Source organism: Heterocephalus glaber, unplaced genomic scaffold, assembly GCF_053883595.1.
Source record: "Heterocephalus glaber isolate CG9 unplaced genomic scaffold, H.glaber_assembly_v1.0 deba00000943, whole genome shotgun sequence".
Lineage (NCBI taxonomy): Eukaryota > Metazoa > Chordata > Mammalia > Rodentia > Bathyergidae > Heterocephalus > Heterocephalus glaber.
Genome location: NW_028258175.1, coordinates 11,168,608 through 11,190,848, shown reverse-complemented (window position 1 = coordinate 11,190,848; position 22,241 = coordinate 11,168,608). Strand labels below are relative to the sequence as shown.

At 49.9% G+C, this 22,241-nt stretch overlaps 2 protein-coding genes across 3 annotated transcripts in view; both read right to left on the bottom strand.

Annotated features, from left to right (window-relative positions):
- The window catches only part of Gp2 (glycoprotein 2), a 34,195-nt gene extending 26,783 nt beyond the window's left edge, over positions 1-7,412 (bottom strand). The window contains exons 1-2 of the mRNA XM_004855827.4: positions 2,047-7,412; positions 881-1,010 (exon numbers count right to left, since the gene is read on the bottom strand). Of these exons, the coding sequence (XP_004855884.2) occupies positions 881-953 (73 nt within the window). The 5' untranslated portion in view covers positions 954-1,010; positions 2,047-7,412. The remainder of the gene's footprint in view (positions 1-880; positions 1,011-2,046) is intronic.
- A 191-nt stretch (positions 7,413-7,603) lies between these two features.
- On the bottom strand, positions 7,604-21,691 carry Umod (uromodulin). Of its 2 annotated transcripts, XM_004855833.4 has the most exons (11): positions 21,490-21,691; positions 19,790-19,988; positions 17,531-18,313; positions 17,336-17,443; positions 15,841-16,049; positions 14,787-14,935; positions 12,874-13,119; positions 10,200-10,362; positions 9,558-9,639; positions 8,766-8,807; positions 7,604-7,924 (listed from the first exon to the last, which is right to left on the bottom strand). In XM_004855833.4, exons 2-11 carry the CDS (start codon positions 19,887-19,889, stop codon positions 7,863-7,865), a joined length of 1,944 nt encoding a protein of 647 aa, XP_004855890.2. In that variant the 5' UTR covers positions 19,890-19,988; positions 21,490-21,691; the 3' UTR covers positions 7,604-7,862. The 2 variants fall into 2 exon arrangements, with proteins under 2 accessions (XP_004855890.2, XP_087065285.1); XM_087209159.1 differs by lacking the exon at positions 21,490-21,691 and having other exon boundaries at positions 19,790-20,029.
- Positions 21,692-22,241: the final 550 nt, after the last annotated feature.

Here is a 22,241-nt window from a genome sequence, read left to right as displayed (position 1 = left end):
TGAACAGAAAGAAACTAGTAGTATAAATGAAGCAAAGTAGCGTATGTCTTAAAATATTGTTGTTTCGGGTTATCACGATTCCTGTCAGAGGAGCTTCTTAGAAGAAAAGATAGTCGAGCTTTTCTCATGCGTATCTTAAGGGAACCACTGTTCTTGTTATTCTTGGATCATTTCCTGCGTTCTCTGTGTTTTCCCATCAGAGACCCTGAGCTGAGTTCTCCCAGTGCTCCCTCCACAAGGCTGAAATTGCACCCTATTTTGAAACCTGAGACCCTTTCTACAAATATTTAAATTGCCTGATTGGTGTAGAGATGGGCTGAGGAGCCTCAGGAGAGCTAGTCATCTGCCATGGTGTGGAGCCAGCAGGCACAGAGCTAAATTTAGAGCCACCCTGGCCAGCAGCTGGTCTTACCCTTCATCCCTTCCTTACATCTCTACCTTATCATATCTCACATCCCCTGCAATCTTTTAAGAAAAAAAAAAAAGATCAGCAATCAGAAATTGTTCTATTAGATCAGAAAGAGACCAGAGATGTCACTAAGTCTAGCAGATGAGCAAAGTGATAACAGAAAGAATTTGCCAGCACAAGGCGATGGATGATTTATTTCCTCATTTTCTCCCATCCCAGCTCTGATCACCCCCAGGCACAGGGGTTGTGCTGACTGGTGCCTCTCTCTTCCCTTTCAGGCAACTTACCCGTTTGGCTCTGGAGCAATGTGACTTGATTCCCTTTTCTCTTGTCAAGTTCCCCTTGACCACCAACTCCAGGTCATTGCTTTAGACTTGCCTTTCTTTTCACTGGCCCAAACTGCTGTTTCTGGGCTGCCCTGCTCACTCCCTAGGTCCTGCTAGCCACCTGTGATGCCAGGTGAGCACTCACCTTGCTGTACAGCCGATGCCAGGGCCAGAATGCAAGAGGCTAAGGTCAGCCACAGGAGGTGAGAGACCACCATCCTTCTGGTAAGGCGAGGCACACAGGTCACTCCACAGTGTGCAGACTGTCCGTGCAGCTGCAGGAGAAGAAAGGCCCATATAGGTCAAGGCAAGTGTGCAGGGATAAGACAGGAGCTCACATCAGTTCACACCTATTGTACGGCACCTCTCCCATGTGCAAGCATTGTGCTGGAAGTTACACAGCTTGCTGAGAGCCATAGCATAAGGCCATAGCCTTCCTTCATGGAGCGATAAATAGTTTCAAAGAAGGTGTGACTTGCAGAAATGGGATGAGATAACAGGAGTAGGGAATTTCACAAGGGGATGAAGTTGATAGGAAGCCAAGTGCTGCCAGTCTTGCAGAATGTCCCTAGAGGTGGTCTCAGGATGGTCCCCGTTCAGATCAAAGTAGAAGCTGCCTAGAGATGAATGACAGAGAGCCTGTGAATGCCTACAGACAAAAGTAATGATTTCCCGCTTCTGTTTTATGTGTCAGGTCCTTCTAAGAGCTCCCAAACTGTCCTCTACATGCATAGATTTCCATAAGGGTGGGACCACATCACACTGAGGCCTGTGCTCCTTGCTCTTAGCCCAGAATCCAGCATACAAGAGCTGCCTAGTAAAGATGTGAAGAATGAATGGATAAATAAATGAGTGGGTAGGCAGAAAAGAAAGAGTTTTGAAAACCCTGCCAGCACTCAGATGGCATGTCCTCTTCTGAGAAACTCTCAAGACAGCAGTGCTCGGGATGACTTCTCGCTCCCCAAAAGACTTCCACTGAAGACTCTGTTTCTGGAAAGGATATCGTGGATATACTCTGAGAGGGCAGGGTTGGGAGCACAGGTCTGTAATTATAGAAGATCTGGCACCAGATGGACATCCATCTTTCTGGTAGGAAGGGCGAAGGGGACATCTGCAGGCTGACAGCAGACAGCTGGTGGCTGGAATTATGGTTGCTCTGGACATAGAGAGATTTCAAGAGCACTCGACAATGGCTAAGGTCCAAGTTCCTTGCTGGGATTCTGAAAGTTCCCAGACACAAACAACCTTAGCACTTGTAGTGGGTCAAGAGAGCGAATTCCCCAGGATTCAGCGAAAGCTTGCAGGACTTACCTTAGGGTGAGAATCCAGAACCTTCCTCTTCCTCCAGCTGACTATGGGAAGGCAGCCTGCTGCGGACTCTTTTATTGCTGTCTCCCACCCATGTGGCTCCCCAGGATTGGTGCTCAGGTAGGACTGTCGTTAGTTTCCCAGCCACACATCAGCCTTGGGTGTAGGTGAGATAAGTGATTTCCCGCAAGGGACGGTGAAAAAAAAGGTCCCTTTGCTCTTTCTCCCACAATATAAACAAGTCTCTCCTTCATACAAATGCTTCGCTATAAACAACTGCAATATGTACTGAATGCTGACTACGCTGCACTGTCAAGCTCTCTGCAACCATTACTTCCCATAGCCTTACTTCTTTAATCCTTAAAATAAACCCATGAAGCTGGTGCCACATTTATTCCCAGAAACCAAACACCAATGAGAAGGAAGTTAATACCCAAAGGAAAGTGGAGAGAAATCAAAACAGTCTCTTGTTTGCACAATGGATTTCCAATGTACCTTATGCTCCTAGCTAGTTACCTTGGAACACTTCTGCTTCCAGCAGCTCTGGGCTCGAGAGAGCAAGGGAAAAAAATAAGGAGGGGGTATTTCCAATCCCTGACCCCTTCATTCCACTCCATTTCAGATATTTAATGCCAAGAGAGCCTGGAATGGGCAATTTGTCACAGTGACTCACAGAATGGAAAAGAACACACAAGGCTTCTGGACAGAATCAACACAGCTTCCCTCATCTCCTCCGACATGCGGGCTGCTACGGAGATGGGAAGGCACGGAACAGAGAAGGGGCTGGAGAGGACCTTGGATCTTTACACTCCAGGCTTGCACCAGGCTTCCACAGCACACTGGAAATCATGGACTAATAAGAGTCAGTGCTTTTACAGGACGGATCACCCCCACCTTTTCTCTGTTGCTCCAGGATTCTTTAGGGAGCCAAGGCTCCTGGACAGGAGGAGCGTGGGTGATCTTGGACACTGTTCCCTAACACCTTATAACAAAATGTTAATCTGGAGAAAGAAAAGATGCTGCTCCTGGTGCAGATGGGGAAAATCCCCCAAAGGTGGAATTTACGGGAACTGGACCCACGATATAGCCCACTACCTCGCTCCCTTTGGCCAGATACTCTGCGTCCCCCAAAGGTCACTCCGTACTTTCTCACCCTCGCCAACCATGTCTGCAGCAAGCATCACCCCTCACCTCATCGTTCTTGGCAGATTCCTGCATCCTACTTCAAAAAAAAACCAAGACCACAGCACCTGACTTTGGTCCTTCTCCTATTAATGTATAAATATTTGCCTCACTTCTCTCTGCCCTCCTTCATTCCCCTCCTCCTCCTCCTCTTATGCCTCGTCTTGGCAGTGCTGGGGACCAAATTCAGGGCCACTTGCATGCCAGAAAAGTGCTGGATCACTGAGCTATATCCCCAGCCACCCTCGGTCCCCATGCAATTTATGATGTGCCCTCCCCTTCTGCTCTTCTTTTAAAGATTTACTGTATTTAATTATTTCAATTGAAAGGTAACATTGTGTGATTTTATCATGTTCAACTTGAAGTTTCCACATCTTGGGGTGGTTAGACCTAGCTCATGAGGAAATGCAAGCCTTTCCATAGTTACCCATTTTGGTACCGAGGCTATATACCATCCATGAGCTTTATTATTTACTTTTTGAGTTTTCAATGTATGTTTTATTGGTGTAAAACTAAAATAAGTTAATATAATTTTCTGGCCTGCCAATTAGCTATATAGAAGTACATGAAAAAAAATTTTTTCATTGCAATTTCTTTATGGAGGGGTGAAAAAGAAAATGGTTTAGCTGATGTGTAAGGTGACTTTAGTCTTTCTGCATAGGAAGATCAAAGAGGAATTCACCAATAAGATGGAAAATTAAGACTTCAAATCTACTTCTTTGTATTAGTAGATGCTCTTTTAGTGAAATCGCAAAGATATTTTTCTCTCTTAATAAAAGAAGCAAATACATAAATGGCTGAAGGGTATTTTTCTGCTTTTCAATTTTACCAGTTTTTTCAGAAGCTGTAACAATATTACTGACTTTTTACTTCTTTGATAAAAATTAAAGAACTGTTTTTGTTTTGGTACTCTAAAATTGCTTTTTAAATTTTTCAAGAAAACAATACATTGTCATTTACTATAGTCACTGTTCAACAGATATGTTTAAATTTATTTCTCCCATGTAATTGTAATTGATTATATCTCCTTTGACTAACAATGAGATTTTTACCTTACCCTGGTTGGAACAGCTCTTAGCAAAGACAAAAGAAATATTGATGAGGATGGAGAATAAGAAATTTTTACATACTGTCAGTAGAAATGTAAATTAATCCAGCTATTATGGTAAATAGTATGAAAGTGCCTCTAAAAACTAAAAATAGAACTGTCACGTGATCCAGCCATCCCACTTCTGGGTATGCATCCAAAGGATGTGAAATCAGTGTGTCGAAGAGATGTCAGGACCCCTACATTTATTGTAGCACACTTCAGAATAGCCAGGGGGTGAAGATGACCTGAGTGACCATCAGCAGATGAAGGACAAAGAGCGTGTGGTGTATGCACACCGTGGAGTACTATTCACCCTTGAAGAGGAAAGAAATTCTGTCACTTGAGAAAATGGATGAACTAAGCCAGGCAAGAAAAGACAAATTACCACATGATCTCATTTGTGTGTGGAACCTAAAAACATGGGTCTCATAGAAACAGAGTAGAGTGCCAGTTCCCGGAGCCTGGGGCAGTTGGGGTGGGGACCTGCTGGCCCAAGCATCCTTCTGTATTCTAATCCAGCTCCTTCCCCCTCTTCCGACTTCTCCATTCTGATATAAACCCTGTGGCTAAAACCTCCCTCTTAGGTCATTTCATAGGCAAGTTCAGTGGTCACTGATTCCTATCCCTTGTCACTGGATTTCTTTGCTGCTGCTTCTGGGTACCCTGATGTCTTCCCTTTTAAAAAGTCTTCTATGCCTATCTGGAAATCCCTGCTGTCACCATAGGATGCTCTTCCTCCAGCTGCCCGGTAGGTCCCATTTTTCTTGTCCATTCCTATGGCCCCCTGGGAGGTGTCAGGCTGGGATGTTTTCAAGTCCCATCTGCAGGCTGGTGTGTTTCCAGCCTGCTCCCGGGGCTGGGTCTCCTCTCCTGAACTTCAGGTCCACCCACTGGTGTAGGCCTGAATTTGTCCGTCTCCAGACGTCCCCCTCACCATGCTGGTCACCTACTGCAGTCAGAAGCACCTCGAGCCTGCTCTTTCCTTTGTCCCCCACCCCACATTTCCAGTAAGCTCCGAATCTTGACTTTCCACATTTCCAGTGTTTCTTGAACCTCTCCTTCCTCTGCACCTGGACTTCACCCTCCGAAGTCGGGCCGCTGTCTCCAATGGCAGTGACTTTAGCAGCTGTGTCACGGGTCTCTCTGCTCTCGTTTTGATCGGCTTTGTCTCTGCGGTATGCCTTGCAGGCAGATCCACAGCACCGTCTCCGCGTTATCCTCCATTCTCAGCACTCTGTGGTCCTTGGGATCTGACCCCGATGACGGTTCCCCTCACCTGTGCTTCTCTGCTGCATTTCCTCGGCCACAGACATCATGTGGCTCTCTGACCCCCGCCCCCACCTTTGTCTCTGCTGTCCCCCTGCCCTGGGCACCCAGTGCCCCCAGCCTTTTCTTACTTAACACCTCTTCCAGGAAGCCTTTCCCGGCTCCACAGGCTGACACCTGCTCCGCTCCTCTGCTCTAGGCCTCTGGGACCTGATTCCACTCACACTTAGTTCCCTGGCAAATCATCTGTCTCCCTGTGAAGCTGTGAGATCTTTGTGAACATAGATTCTCCTATCTGTGCTGCTGTAACCAGCACCATGAAAGTACTTGTTAAATAAATGAATACACTTGCACAAGATGCATGCTCCAGGCTCTCTCCGGTGAGTAATGCCCCAAACACATGACTGCCCAAGGGTTGGTCAGCCTTGGGGGAAAGACCCAAAACCCTGCCTCGGGGCCTTTGCACTTGCTTTTCCCTTTTGCCTTCTGGATATCCCCAGGTCACTCCTTTACTTCTCTCAGCTTCAGCTTATCAGAGAGACCTCATCTGTTCATTCTATATAAAATAAAACCCCCTCTGCTATAGCGCCCTCTCTTTCTTTTTTTCTTCCTCCATAGTACCTGCCAGCATCTACCACATCTCACGTAGTTATTGTTTAAATGTATGCCCTTTCATATGTAAGTCCCTTACCAGCAAGGGCTCTGTTTTGATTGCTTGATGTTTCCTTGGTACCTATAAAGTGACTGGCTTTGAATTTATGACCCAAATATTTATTGGCTATATGAGCTGAATAACTAACTGATAGAAATCAGAAAGGAAAGGAAAATACTAGGAAAAGGGGACAAAAGAATGAATTTTCTTTGCCTCGCCTCTTGTTTCTGGCCCTTGTTTTTATTTTGCTTGGCTCTGATTTTTCCCCGGTGTTCTGCTGTACCTGAGTCAAAGTACAGCTGAATGCAAACGTGGCAGGGGCGCCCAACTGACCTCACTCTGGCGTGAGAGTGTGGGCCTACGGAAAGACAGCTGCACGCACCCTTGGTGCAAGTCTGCGTGTGATAAGAGGTCCCGTATCATTACACATGCCATCCCGCGGCCCTCCCTCGCAGGAACACACTTGTGTGCTCCCCTGGGTTCCCACAGGCCTTGACTCTGCTGGAAAGGCCCCCGCTAGAGTCCGGGGAAGCAGCTGGGCCAGGGCACAGAGTTCCCATGGGCACCGGTGTCTTTCTGCCCACTTGGCAAGAAGGTGCGGAGACCCTTGGGAGATGAGGGTGTCCTGGGCCCCACTCCTGCTGGTGAAGCCTCCCACCACTGGGAGCCTGGGTCTCCTCTCCACGGTTGCTTCGGTCCTGGCAAGAGATCTGCAGCTCCACATAGGGAAGGAGACATCTGACGCTGGAGGGAGGGGCCTGAGGCTGTGCCAGGTGTCTGCCATGGCCGTGCTTCTATCTTATCACGTCTAAGATTGGGAGACTGGTGAAGGCTGAACTGGGTCCATCTTACCCGCCAGGAGTTCCCTGAACCTAGCACAGGGCCTGCACCTACGAAGTCCTCGAAAATATTTCTGAAAAACTGAATGACCCCTTGGAGGGCATCACTGTTGTCTCCACTGGGCAGAAACAGCCAACCACCTGTTAAACCCTCCGTTCCTGCTGGACAAGGCCAGCATTTCTGCCTCACAGGAGGGCGGGCATTGTGGGTGACCTGCTCACTGTGTTATGTTCCCTGCTATGTCTTTAGCTTTAGGCACAGGGCCTGGTACATGTAGTAGCCCAGCACATTCTTGAATCACTGAATGGGTGGATAAGTGAATGGGTGGATGAGTGAAAAGGGCAGATGGATGAAGCTCAGACATCGTGAATCTTCTCTAAGGACACAGAGTGGAACCTGGGCTGAACTTGTTTCTCTGAGCCTACTGTCTACTCTCCAAGGGGCTGCTTTTCCCCCGCTGGGGATCCTCTGCGCCAGAGACAGTGTCTACATCTAGTAAATGCTCAGTAAATTGGTGTTGACTCAGCGAATGACTTCAAAGGCTGTATGTTTTCTTTAATTATCATTTTACCACAACCCTAAGGAGACGGAGCCCCAGGTGCAGGCAAGTCGCAAGTCCCATCTGGGGAGCGAGCAGTATTGAATGGGACAGACTGTCTGCCCAGAGCAGGGATTCAGGGGCAGAAAAGAAGAGCAGGCTGATGAAGGGCCAGCACTCCCCGGCACCTCCCCTCCTGGCCGGCAGGAAGTGAGCGGGGAGCCACCCAGCACAGGGCTTCACACCACTGATCACTGAAATGTCACGGTCAAGGTCACCGAGAGAAGCACAGGCAGCCAGATCTTCAGGAGCCCTGAAAGAAGAGCAATTATAGGGCCAGCGCTAGCAGGGGTGTGCTTTTGTGCAAATTAACATCAGGTGCCTCCTATATCCTGACCAATTAGCAAGGACACCTCTCTGGGCTCGTCCTAGAAAAGGAAACCTGATTCTTCACCTGCTCTGAAGACCAGTGAGAAAAAGATGCCCCCTTCAAGTGGAAAAATAGAAAAAAGTGACCTCCGAGGTGGACTACTTTGAAAAAGGCAGTCTCTCCTCTGGCACTGAGCACTAGGGCACTCTTGTGCAGTGTCCAACCTATTCAACCATCCGTAGAGACCCTGGGGGATATTCACAGAGGGCCAGCGTCTTAGGAATATCATTACTCTCTAGTTGTGAGCTCACTTGTCTTGACTGAACCAGCTCAGGACAAACTCCAGGATGGTGTAACAATCCCCTGGATCTGGGCGCCAGGAGCCAAGAAAGGCAACGGTTGCATGGAATTTCAGACAGTTTAGGAGCTGTGAAAAATCACAGGCCATAAAAATGTCACCAGTTCCTGCTCTTTGTGGTTTGAGAAGACAAGAGTCAGAGAAACCAAGTTTCTTGTTTGCCTGATGTGCTCACCCTGAACTAAGCGTGGTTTTTGGCACTTAATGGACCTCAACAAATATTTGTCACCTGTTGAGCAAATTCTGAAAAAGGCGTCTGAGGGGATGCGAGTAGAGCACACAGGTAGAGCCCCAGGCCCGGACATCACCACAGACAAACCGCCTCTTTTGAGTTCGCCCCAGCCAGGCCAGCCCTTCAGTACGCTGCGGGCTGAGACAGAGCAGTGCTCTGGAGCAGGTCCCTGTGCAGAAAAGGCCTGAACTTACCCAAGCTGCTGGAAGCGGCCCTCGAGACTGTGGCCTGGACACCTTTGGGGGGAAACAGAAGGACCCGTGAAAAGGGAAGGCACAAAGCTGGCAGGAAGCCGGAGCCAGTACCCTTCCCTCTATCCTTCTTGCAGGCAGAGGGATCTTGCTGAAGCCCAAATCTGATCACGCCCCTCCTGTGCTTTGGAGCCATCAGGGCCTCCCTAGTGCTTTCAGCAAAAAGGCTGAAGACCTTAGCAAGGGCCAGAGGCTCGCACTGTCTGGCTTCACCTCACCGTCAGCCACCCCACACTACTTCCAGACTGCCTGGCCTTCCCTCAGTCCCCCAGCAGGCTGGGCCCCTCCTACCACAGGCCCTTTGCCCTTGCTATACCATCTGCCTGGGATTCCCTCCCGCTGCTCCCCCTTTCCTGTCCGCTCTTGGTTGATGCCACTTTTACTTTCCAAATCTCCGCCAAATTTTTCCCCAACCCCCCAGACCAGGTCTGGTTCCCTTGTCATCAGAGCCTCTGACATTTTCGTTGCTGGCTAGGCAGGATTATTTGAAAACATCTCCCCCACTGATCTGTGAACTCCACGTGCCTCTGCTGGTCGCAAGATCTCCAACCACCAGTACCAGTTCTGGTGTGCAATGGGCACAGAAAACACATCTGTGCAACAAATGAATGGATGGGAATTCACCTGCGCCCAGTTCTTTAGTCCCCAGTGAGACCCTAAAGTGCAGCTCTGTCACTCTCCCCTCTCCCGCCAGCACTCCCTGCGGGGAGCATTGAGCCAGAGCAGCTCTCTTACCTCTGCGCGTGATGGGACCCAAGTTGAGGACACGGGATTGGTCTATGAAGCCCCCACTTCGGAGTCTGGCCCCAGTGCAGCTCTGCAGGGAGGGGTGACAGAGAAAGCCTTCTGTCGGGAGGGGGAGGGAGGCTGAAAGATCCTGGCTGGGGAGGGGGCTGTACTCCTCCTTCTCCTGCCTCGGCTGAGGGCGGAGGGCGGAGGGCAGGGAAGAGTTAGAAGATCAGGTCCCAGCTCTTCCATCTGTTAGGATCGCAGACAAGCCACTTGGAATCTCTGCTTACAATCTCTCCCTGCTTAGAATTTGGGGCCAGTTTTCTAACTTCCTTATACGTGTATTATTAACGTGCTTGCAGAGTTCCTGTGACGCATTAAAACGCTAAAACACCGAGGTGCACACATGTTCCTGCAATTCGAAGATAAGCTTGCAGATAAGCCAGGAAGGCTATCGGCCAGCTGGGCATACAATCCCTGACCCTGATGTCCCAGGGCTCCGGTCTGGCTACATCCACCCCATCGTACTGCTCCTGCTGTGCCTGAGCTGCAAAAGGAAAGCACAGCAGAAATGATTGTTTTCTTGTAGACCCTTAGCCTGTGGCTACAGGAGAGGGGCAGGGCCAGCAGGCTGAAGGGGAGACTCACAGGCTTGCACTTCTCATTCACGAGGTCGCACAGATACACTTCACAGTGCAGGTAGACAAGGTCATAGTTGCCAGTGAACCGGAACATCTGGACGGAAAATCGGCCCTGAGGGGATTCCCCGTTCTCCACCACTTGAATGGTTGAGTCTGAAGTGCTCGGACATCTGGTGAGGGACAGGTTAGGTCACAGAATGCAGTTGGTTAGGCCAAGACTCTGGAGTCAGACTTCAGAGCATCACACTATCACCGACGGTCTGTATGGCCTCGACACGCTCGGTCTCTCTGTTTCTCAGTCTTCACGTCTTCCGTGGCCCACATCAAAAGATATTTATGAAGATTAAGTTAGTTAATTTTTCAAGGTGCTGAGAACAGGATGCAGCCCCTAATAGGTGCTATCTATAGTTAATGTTAAAACAAAAATAGTCACTACCACAGAACTGAAACTGTCCAATAGTCACTTTGCGATTCCCCGGGAAATGGCATTCTAGACTCACTAGCTGTGGGTATGTGCTGTCTACAATGTGCCTGTTACCACAGTGGAAACCCCAAAGAACTGAATGCTATTGACCAAACGGAAGTGTGTGTGCCCATCTGCACACATACACAAGGCACTGGGACACATGAAGACATCCTCAAAATAGTGATGCACTTACACGCGTGCACAGGGACCCAGGGGGCAAACTTGGCCCCCGGTGCCCCCTCTGCTACTTCACACCTTTTGCTCCTTTCTCAGTTCTTGCCATTGACATTTAGCCTCTCTTTGAAAGGAACTTCCAGGATGGCGTTCACCCTCTGCCCTGTGCCCTCCATAATTCAGGTCTCACCCCAAAAGGGCAAACTGATCAGCAATATAAAGTCCCTGAGGTTAATCCTCCCAAAAGGCAGACAGAGAGAGCCAACACAGTTGCGGGTGGCCCAAGCACCCGGCCCAAGCAGGGCATCCAGGTCCCTCATAGCCACTCTCTTCTCCTTTTTACACAAGAGGTGACAGTAGGGGTGACAGAAGCTCTGACCCCCTCGTAGGCTGGTGGTCCTCAGTCCATCTTTCTTACACTCCTGGACCAATATGCACACCCACCCCTGAATTGCTTCCTGCTTCTTTTTCCAAACTTTCCAATTTTTCCCCAACAGGCATGCTGTACTTTTATACTCAGTGAAAACAAGTTTAAAACTTCCTGCAGAGTATCATCTATCACATCTGAGGAAATTAATATCCAGAGAGATCGGCTAATTTGCATCTCAGAACAAAGACACGGCAAAGCCAAGAACTGCATCCAGAGCTCTGCGATATCTCATCCGAGGTCAGGTCAACGTTTTCCAAGTTCCAGTTCTTTTTGCCTTATGGAGATACCACCTTGATGAATGTTTGCCATGCACCCTAGCATCTGAATTATTATTTACTTTTTCTTTTTCCCTAAATCCACTTACATTTTTTACTGAAATGCATTTATTTTCTAGAAGAGTCTTTAGAGCATGACCACAAATGGAAATCCCATGGCCAGTATCAGTTGCCATAAATAGAACATGACCATACAAAAGACCACATGGCAAACAAGAAAATGTGATTAAATTTTAGTTAGAAGTGGTTAATTGCAAAAGGCCTCACACAGACTTCTGCTTCCTTTTTTCTTGCAAAAGGAGATGCCACATAACAGAAAGGTTTGAACATCTGATTGCACCCGGGTGAGAATTTCCCTTCAAGGATCGGAAACTCCCTTCTAGATCTGAAACTGGAATGGACAGGTCACAGCTGTCAAGGATGCTTTCTCTATTGAAACTGCAAATGTCCTTTTCCTTCTCCTGCTTTGTTTTTCCATAGTCCCTTTGTCACTAACATACTGTGCATTTCATTTCCCTTTAATGGCCAATCTCCCCTTCAGAATATAAACTGTATGGGGGAAGAGGGTTTAGTCAATAGCCACAGAATCGGGCACACAGCCGGCCTCCATGACAGCTGCTCGATTTATGAATGAAAACGTACTTTGCACAGTGTGGGTCACGACTGTTGAATGCCTCTTGATAGAAAGGGAGGGCAGCGATGTCCTCCCAGTCCCACCTGGTCCTTGGCTGACTATGCCCACCCCTCCCTCCTCCCGGCAGGGTGCCAGTCTGTCTGCTCCTCTGGCTCTGCCCTTCCATAAAGTTTCTCACATCTTCCGAGTGAGTCATGGGCCCTCTTGGCCCTTGTACATCCGTCCTTCTTCAAATATAATGTTTTTCAATGCACACAATAAAATATTTTAAAGATTACATAGGAAACCAATTAAATTGAAGTACCTTTTAAAAGATTAAAACATTTGATATATATATTTTATATATTTGCATAGATTAGATGTAAAATATACTTGCAAATATACATATTTGATAATGCATTAAATAATAAGATCTTGTGGAAATTTTGTGTGTGTTTGTGTGGTACCGGGGATCGAACTCAGGACCTTGTGCTTGGGAGGCAGTGCTGGAAGTAGAAATTTTAATACTACAGTAACTAAGATGTTTTGAGAAGCAAAACAGTTTTACATGCCCTGCTAACCCATCTGTGACTTATGCTTGTAAATAAGAGGGAATGCTAAATTTCAGCTAGATGGTCATGAATAGGGAGATGAACTCTTCCCTCCAAGTTCAAAGACCCCAGGTTCCCTCCATAGGCTCCCCCACAGGAACCACTGCCTTACCTGTCCTGGATAATGAAGTATTTCGTGGGGTCTGTGGCATTGCCACTGGGTGTGGCATAGCAGTTGGTCATCAGCAGTGCAAAGCGGGACAGGTCACCTCCATCCAGCACGGTGCCCACGTAGAGAAAGGCCTCGGTGGACAGTGTCACTGAGGGGCCTTGGTAGGGCTGTGTGTAGGCAGGGCTCTGGAAAAGTGCCATCCGCACAGTGAACAGGCCCGTTCCACCCACGCTGATGTTCAGGGAACTGCAGGAGAGAGGGGCTGGTGAGAGGACCCAGCTGAGAACACCCACGGGTGGCTGCCCTTTCTGGTTGACATGTCTGGACAGTCCCTTGCAATTCTGTGCATTTTTATTGCTTTGGGGTTGTGTGAAAATGCAGGTCCTGAATGAGTAGGTTTGGAGTGGGGCTCAAAGTTCTGCAACTCTCATAAGCTCTGGAGGTGCAAGTGTTCTGGGCCCACAGATCACAGCTGGAAAACATGTCCAGCGCGTCACCTGGGGCCCTTGCTTCCCTTTCAAGATGGAATAAATTCTTAGGGAGTCAACTAGGTTCCTTCCTTAGGCTCAATCTCTGTCAGGTTAAAGGAGAAAGTTACCACGAGTCAGGCAGACTTGAGTCCCAAGGCTCTGTTGTGGTTTACCAACACCTACATTAGAAGACTGGGTTTTATAAATGGGTTACTTTTAACCACACTGGAAACAGCCACACTTGTGTGGGCCTCATCAGATGGTGAAGACAGATGTCACCCAGTAAGGGACACGAGAGACGCTCGGCAACACTGAAGTTCACTTTACAGGTGAGAAATGGATTAACAGTTTGGGCTGGGGTGAGATTTCCAGCTCAAACCTCAGACCGATTTGCTGAGAGCTGTGTTGCTCCCTGGTACCTCCCCAGTCATGGCCATATTGCTCCAGATTGCTGCCTGGCCAAGTGGCACACTGCCCGGTGGCCTGTGATGCACACCCTTCTTCCTCCAAGCCAGCCAGCGCCCGGCACCTGCCCCTGAGTCTGGCTGGGTGAGAACATGTAACCATGAGCAAGCTTCAAAGTTCAGGTCATGGCGGGCCCAAGGTTTGAATCCCAGCTCTGCCACTTTCTAGACTTAATAACTTGGGGTACGTTACCTAAACTTCTCTGAGCTTCACTTTCCAATCAGTATAATAGAAATAATAATCATCTCTCTATCTGCTAGGGCTACTGGAAGGTTTTAATGAGATGATGCGTGTGCTTAACAAGCCTGACATATAATAAGTCCTCAATAAATGCTAGATATTATTACAGCTATTATTTTTCCTGACATTAGCATCATTGGCCTATGATCTACCCCTATTCAGACTTTCAGCTATATTTAGCAACAGCATCCTTTAAAAAAAAACTAATAAAACCTGTAGCATGCAAAGGAGTGGAACTTCCCTACACCCCCTACCCCAACAAGGCACCTCCTTTGCTCCACTATGCACCTCCAAGCATCATAACTTGTAAATTCCTCTTTAATCAGACATCTTCATTCCAGAAACAGAGGGAAACTGAGGTTTAAACGTGAAATATGGTTTGCCAAAGACCCATAGCAAGGCAAGCCTGAGACCCCCACCTTCCCTCCAGTCCAATCCCCCACTCATCTGAAAAGCCACAGCCTCTAATATTTGATTCACAGCATTTCACAGATAAGATTGCCACCCAGTGAGGGGCTAATCCCCTTCCCAAAGCCAAATGGTTAGGACAGAGCAGAACCCAGATTTGAATCTGGGCTCCAGGGTCCCTCAGCGGGCTCAGCCACCAAACAGTGTGCCTCCCAGCGCCCACTCACAGCTCCCTATGGGTGGCAGCTGACAGGGTAACTGGGGACCCCAGGGGTGATGGGCTGTGGGGTGGAGCCGTCCAGGAGCCCTGGAGGCCCTGGTTGGCCGCACCTGACTACGGGCTGCAGGGAGGTCTTCAGGCTGACTTTCATGTCCAGGGGGTAGGAGCACTCGAAGTTGATCTTGATGTTGATGTCGCGGATGATCATCTCGTTTGCCAGATAGAGGGTGTTGCTGTAGGTGGCATGGGTTTCGTTCCTCTGTGTGAGGGGTGAGGAGCGGAGAAAGGGCCCTGAGAATCTGAGTAGGGACCTTAAAGCCAAAGCAATTGTCTCTGGCCACCCGGCAGCTGCCGTCCCAGTCTCTGTGAGCAAAAGCTGCAGCAGTGACCATTGAGGAGCCCATGTCCCAGGCCAGACCCTGAGCTAAATCTCCTCTTACACCAGGGCATTAGCCACCATGCGGTGCCCTAGGAGGAGGGTGCCACATCCCTGGACAGGGAGATGACCCAGGTTGACAGGAACTGAGTAACGGAGACCTGAGCCACCCAGGCTCCTTCCACTATGGGATGCTTCCTCTCTCCAAGCCAGAAATCCAGACGCCAAGTTATCACGAATGGAATGTCACCCTCTGTCCTTGGGAGATAACAGTGATTTCTTTCTTCCTTTCTTTTCCTTCTTTCCTTTCTCTCTGGGGAATAAAGGAGGCAAGGGAAGCTATGCTGCACTCACAAACACTTCCCTCTGGCTCCCATGAGAAAGGGCCTCTGCACATGAAGATTTCTGCCAGTTGGACAGAGCCGGCCTCCCAGAACCTCAGGAAACAACAGACTCGCTTCCCATCCCAGTGCTGACCCTGACTAGCTTGGAGCAATCGCTGCTGTTTAGCCTTACTTCTCTCATCTGTAAAATGAGGAACCATCACCTCGAATCCTCCGTATTCAAAGCTGACGCTTACTGGACACTTACGATGTGCCAGCCACTGTCCTGGTCACCTCAGACACACTGACTCATTCAGTCCTCCCAACGTCTCTCTAGAGTGGATTCTGCTATTCTTCTATTTTACAGTTGAGGAAACTGAGGCACAGCCAGGCTAAAGAACCCATCCACCTGGTAAGGGTGGACCTGAGGCTTAGCTGGCCCTGCCCACTCTGGCCAGCACATACCGTCAACACTGTCCCACAGGGACCATCCTGGGCTGGGGTCACCACCGACATCCAGTCCCGTTCACCCTTCTCCATGAAGCCGAAGCAGCGGCTGTCACGCAGGTACATGAAGACCTTCTTGAAGCCCAGGTTCTTCAGGTGGCACTTGCTCAGGGACACTTTGATGTCACTGGCCCCACACTCCAGCCTGCGCTCCAGGAGGGAGACATCTGGAAAGGCAAGGGAGGGCAGGAGTGGGGGTCTTCGTTGGCAGCTCCTGCGCCCAGTGTGTCCTCAGCAGACAGGCAGAGCTGGCTGGGTCTGCTGCCAGCTGGGAGTGCTCAGCTCCGAGCAACCCTGGCATGATCATGTCCCCACAGCACAGTGATGAGGACACGGGACTGGAGTCCCAGCATCACCAGATGGATCCAGTGGCCTCACTCTGTATCCCCCAAGAATGGGTTGTACACAAAATGCAAGATGATTTGGGGTCCTTCACTGGTGTGGCACTGAATCCCAGTAAAGAAAAGAAAGTTAAATGCAATTCTTTCCATCCTTCCTTTGTGCATGAAGGACACATTTCTCCCTTGCTGCCTATGTCTTTAACAATGTACACTTTTTAATTTCCCTCTTTTGAGGGGCACAGGGTCTCACCAAGTTACCCAGGCTGGGCTTCAACTTGAGATTGCCCTGCCTCAGCCTCCCGGAGTGCTGTGATTACAGGCATGTGCCACCACACCTAACTTGATTTCCCTCTTAAGCAAACAGCAGGCCTCTGGCTCAGTATTTGGGACAGGCTGCAACAATCACCTAGAATTTTTTAAACTATTAAAGTATTTTTAATCTTGAGTATTTATTTTTTAAATAATTTTATTGAAATATCACAAACCGTTGGAATTTAATACCTTTCTTTTCATGTGTTCTCACAGTTAACCTAAGATGAATATTACTTGCTGCAGACAAACGTGGCAGTGACCATCAGCACCCCAAATTCACTTAAGAGAAAGGACTCGCTCAATGTGAAGAAAACTCAGTTAATAAAAATCACAGTACAGCAAGTACCCAGATAAAGCAAAGCTGTAAAGTTGCCACTAGGATGTGACAACAATCATGATCAAGTCAGGAAAACATCAGGCAGCTTGGCTAACTGTGCGGAGGAGGAAAGGAAGCTCCGAGGGGCAGATGCCTCGCCTGGGGCTCCGGCGGGGGAGGGGGGTCGTGTGAGCGGCGGGTGGCCTGGGAGCCTCGGGCGCCCAAGGGTCAGCCACTGTGCACCCACTGCCCTCGGGGGCTCCGGAAGGAGGCTGGGGGGGGGGGGCGCCCAGCGCCCGAGGGCTTTGGCTCGACTGCGGAAGGAAGCCCCGGGCGCTTCCTGCCAGGTTCCGTGGGTATTGGTGGCCCTCCCTCTGCACTCCCGCTGGACAGGTCCTCTGTCTCCCACCCAGGGTCCCACCCAGGGTCCCACCCAGGGTCCCACCCGGCCGCGGGCCGCTCCCCGCCCACTGGCCTCACCCACCCGTGATGTTGGAGTCCTGTTTGCACTGGCAGTGCCATCTGCCGTTATTCGCTATGCAGTCCTCGTCCACGCCGCACTCCTCACAGGTCCCCTCCACGGAGGTGGGATCTGCAGGGTCACAGGGAGAGTCAAGAAGGGCGCGCGCGGCCCCAGCGGCGCCATGCGGCCTTGGGGTGGGGAGCGTGGCTCTCTCACCTGTGCAGTAGGCCAGGTGGCACTCGGGGGGAGCCGTCAGGTTGTAGACGTAGTAGCCGCCGGCGCAGGCCTTCAGCTGCACCCGCGTGTCCCACCTGCAGCAGTGGCCGCTCCAGTGCGCGCAGGCCGTGCGGCTCACGATGCCCTCGTCATTGGACGGGTGCGTGCCGTTGAGCCACAGGGGCGCCGCCGTGCTGCAGCGCTGGACGGGCACGCAGGTGTCGGCCATGCGCACACCGCCCTGGCCCACGAAGCGGTACCAGCCGCGCAGGTCCGAGTCGCAGGAGTAGCCGGCGCCGTACTCCGCGCTGCGCCAGTACTGGTCCAGGGTGCGGTACGCCTGGCACGGGTCCGCGCACACCAGCGCCCCGTGCTCGCCCGCGGGCACGCAGTCCAGCCCCCGCCCGCAGGAGCCCGGGGAGCACTCGCAGTGCCGGCCGTCCCCCGCGTAGCCCTCGGGGCACACGCACGAGTAGTTGCCGTCCAGGTTGACACAGGAGGCCAGCGGGTGGCAGCCGCTGAGCCCCGGCTCCGAGCACTCGTCCACGTCGGTGCAGCCCAGGCCGGGCGTCAGCAGGAAGCCGTCGGGGCACACACACGTATAGGAGCCCAGCGTGTTCACGCAGCCGCTGCCAACCGAGCAGTTGTGCGCCTCTGGGGTGGCGCACTCGTCCACGTCCACGCACTCGAGCCCGTTGCCAGAGAAGCCGTCTCGGCAGGAGCACGTGGTGACAACCCCGTCCTCTATGCAGGTGGCGTTGCTGTGACATTCAGAGCACCTTCCTGAGGACAGAAGGAAGCCTGGGTGGCTGAACTAAGGACCATCCGGAGAGCCCTCCTGCCCCCAAGGGAACTCATGTTCTTTACGCCTCATTCCCTAGCTGACTCCCACCCAAACCAATCTGCCACCTCCGCCAAACATCCAAGCCTCGGCCATTCCTTCTTCTATAGGAAGCATTGCTTTCAAGTTGTGTCCTTTCCAAAATATCCACATTCCCACAGCCAGAGAGCAATGCACAGAATTCCTTAGCTAGGATTTGTGGCACTGTGTCTCCTGCTCACAGCCTTTGCACACCTATACCTCCTGCAAGGTCATCTCCCCTGCCTGCTGAGTCCACCTCAAGACCCTACCCAATGTCACCTGTCTCTAAGGGGCCCCCAAGTCCACCTGGCAGGGCCTGGTATTTTGATCCTCCGCAACAAAAATAACAGAAGAAAAAGAGAGCGAGAGAGAGCTATTGTTCAGTGAGCATTTGTGATAATGCCGAGCGATGGATGCACATTTCATTATCTTGTTAAATAATTCCCAGTGGCCCCTTGAGATCAGCTTTCAGTCATCCTTATTTAATTTTATGTATGTATGATGTATTTAATGGTACTGGGGGTTGAACCCATGGCTTCTGCTCTGAGCTATATCATCAGCCTTTTTGTTAAAGCCCCACTGGGGATTGAATCCAAGCCCTTCATTCACACTGAGCTACACTCTCAGCTGTATTAATTAATTAGTTTCTTTTTGACATAAAATCTTGCTAAGTTGCCAAGTTACCCAGGGTGGGCTGGAAGTAGCAGTCCTCTGGCCTCAGCCTCCCACTGTGTTGGGATTACAGGCACGCACTACCACACCTGGTTATTTATTCTTATTTTAAAGAGGAAGAAACTGAAGTGCAGAAAGGATGAAGTCATTTGCTCATTGGGCAAGTCATTCTGGTGTCAGGGCGCACATGTAGATGAGAGGTCTCGAGTGTGTGTGCTTTTAACCACGGCCCCACGATGGTGTTTACTATCCCCAAGGGCTCCGGGGAGAGGTGCTAAGCAGAGTAAGACCAATGCTCAGCCCACTGGAACAGCCTCTTCGGGATGAAAGGGGAGATGTTCCAGAGCCACCCGGTGGGTTTCAATCTCCTGTTCCAGCTCCTAGCTCCTGACTGTCCCGGGAAGCGCTAGAGGGCCTGACAGCTGTTCTAGCCCCTTCCTTGCCTCTTATGTGTGGCCCGAGGACCACAGCATCAGTGACACCTGGGACCTTGTTAGAAATGCAGAGTCTCAGGCCCCACTGCAGACCTTCTGAGCCAGAATTTACATTTGTGCAAAATCTCCAAGTGAGTCGCACGCCCAGTGTAGTCTAAGAAATGGACGTAGAATGAAGACTGTGTGAATAAAGGCGAGGGCTAAGACCTGCCTCTGACGAGGGGCCTTGAGTCCCCGCACACGCGCACACGCACACACGTGCACACGCGCACACACACACACGCTGCTTACTCGCTTCAGAGGAGGGCTCATTGGCTGCAGCTGTGAGGCTCCACGAGGTCACCACCACCACTGCCACCAGCATCCAGCTCCGAGACAGCGGCCGCCCCATGCCTTCTGCACTTCACAGCTCCTTGCAGTCCTGGGCACAGAGTCCAAAGGCAAGGGTGGTTGGCCCAGGCACTTCCTCCCTGTTTCTGATGCTGAATCCCTGTGGACAGAGACAGACGGGACAAAGGTGCATGGTCTAACCCTGCGCACAGTTGGGAAGGATGCTTTGGCTCTACATCGTACAGCTCCAGCTGTGGCCATTTGTGTGCATGCATTGCACAAAAAAATGTGCAGTGCAGCAGCCATGACTTTGCTGGGGTTTTCTCCATGGTAGCCACATAGTTACTCCCACCCATATCCCATCCCTTTCTCCTCAAGTTTCAGGGCACATTTTGAAAAGCTGAGTCTCTTATTTGGAGCAGGAAGTAGGAAGATAGGGTAGCGTTCCAGATTCGCTATCTTATTAGAGGCAACTTTGGATTTTAACAACTCTTAATCCTCTGCCTGGAAACTTTCAACTTGCCTGGATCCATTTATTCATTCATCAAACACTTTTTGAGCAGCTACGATGTGCCAAAGAGGGAGTTGGGTGTGAAGGAGAACTATGAATACAACCGAGTCTGTGTCTTCATGCAACTCACATGGTGTACAGAAATGGCTTGAGATAAGCCACTCAGCAGGCAATTAACCTGTGCGACATTTGCAACACACCTTGGTGTTTCTAGAGTGATTACTTACTTCTCCCAATTGGTAAACTAACCCTAAGTGGGAGCTGGTAATACCCCCTTACCACAGCAACAAAAGAGAGTGGTGGTTAAGTGAGAGAGGGCTGAACTGTGCCTGCACCCCAGATCCAAAGCCCTGTGTTACCAGTCTCTAGGTATGACATTGGGCAAGGTGTTTTCATTCACTGACTCAGTTTTCTCATCTATGAAATGGCGACTGTTGCTTCCAGAGACTGAGTGTCCAAGATGTGCCAGGCTCAGTCCTGAACAGTACCTGTGCTCCAGTACTTGTATTCCAGAGCGATATTTTCTAGACCTTTGTGACTAACAGAAACTATATGGGGAACACTTTATGTCATGATCCAGTGCAGTTGTCCATGCATGTGTATGCAAATACATACACACACGGAATATAAGTTGTATAAGACAGTCCTTATCCTTACGGTGTTATTGCCTGCTGACACATCCTATTCTATTTAATGAAAATAAATTTCTACCTGTAAACCACAAATGGAATGATTTCATGACACACTCATGAGCTGTGACATACCATTTTTAAAACACTGTAGCAGATAGTAACCTACTATATACTGCTGTCGCTGGAACTGATTAAGACAATGCATACAAAGCAGGACCAACACTTTGGTTCATTGCTGTATTCCAGTCTCTGATACACAGTTGATGTCTAATCAGTAGTCACTGAATACATGAAAAATAGTAGCCACTATTAATTAGAAAGCTTTGGTTCAAAGTGAGGGAGACTGACTTGCTACAGTGCACAAAGCTGATAATCAGCAGAGGAATGACTCGAATGCAGCTCTGACTCAAGTCCAAATTCTTCACTTTCTTCCCACTTTCCTCAAATACAGTGGGAGCCACAGAAGAATAGAGAGGGGAGAGACTGGGCCGGGAGAGGACAGCTACACACAGCCTTACCTGAAGCCAGAAGGGTAGGGCCGGATCGTTCTCAAGTGGACACTTCTTACAAATATATACACGCCGGCCCCTGGCTAGCAATTTGTCCTCCAATTATCCTCTGGGTCTGTTTCTTGAGATTGTTTCCTTGGTGGGGGGGAATTTTCTTTCTCCTTTGGGCATAATGTTTCCTTTATCCTTTTTTTTCCCTAATAGCTGGAGACACCAAATGATTGACATTGGGGGTCATGCCTGTGCCTGCAAATACAGGTCTCTGTTTTGCACATTTTGGCACCAAGAGATTCCTTAGTTAGACATTAACTGGGAAGGCAGTGCCAATGTGCTGGGCTTTTCCTTGGTCACTGACAAGGACAAGGTGGACCCAAAGAGTCAAGCAAATGGCCACATCTGAAGCCAGGCTGCATGAGGGGGAAAGGGATGTCCATTCCCCTTCCCAGGCTGTGTGCCTGTCCTGGGAGGGCACCCTTCTGAGACATCCTGTCCTCCCCACACTGTGCCCTCTGCTAGGGTCCAGAAGGAAGCCAAAGAGGTGCTGAGAGCTGCCAAAAGTCTGAACCAGAGGACAAGTCAGATATCTGGGGACTGGGCAGTCTTTTTAGGGTAATTTCGCAGGAGTGAAATGTCTGGATCAAAGAATATTGGTACCTCACCCCAAACCACCCCACAGAGACTTAAAAATTAGCTTCCTATCCCATCATCCACAGTACTTAGCAGCTCTGAGCATTGCTTCTTTCATCTTGGCCAACTTTTTA

Coding starts and splice junctions, on each gene's coding strand:
- Umod (XM_004855833.4), bottom strand. CDS start 19,889: ATGGGGCGGCCGCTGTCTCGGAGCTGGATGCTGGTGGCAGTGGTGGTG. Junction 14,936..15,840: donor CCTGTGGGACAGTGTTGACG/GTATGTGCTGGC, acceptor CCCCTCACACAG/AGGAACGAAACCCATGCCAC. Junction 13,120..14,786: donor TCCCTGCAGCCCGTAGTCAG/GTGCGGCCAACC, acceptor TCTCTCCTGCAG/TTCCCTGAACATCAGCGTGG.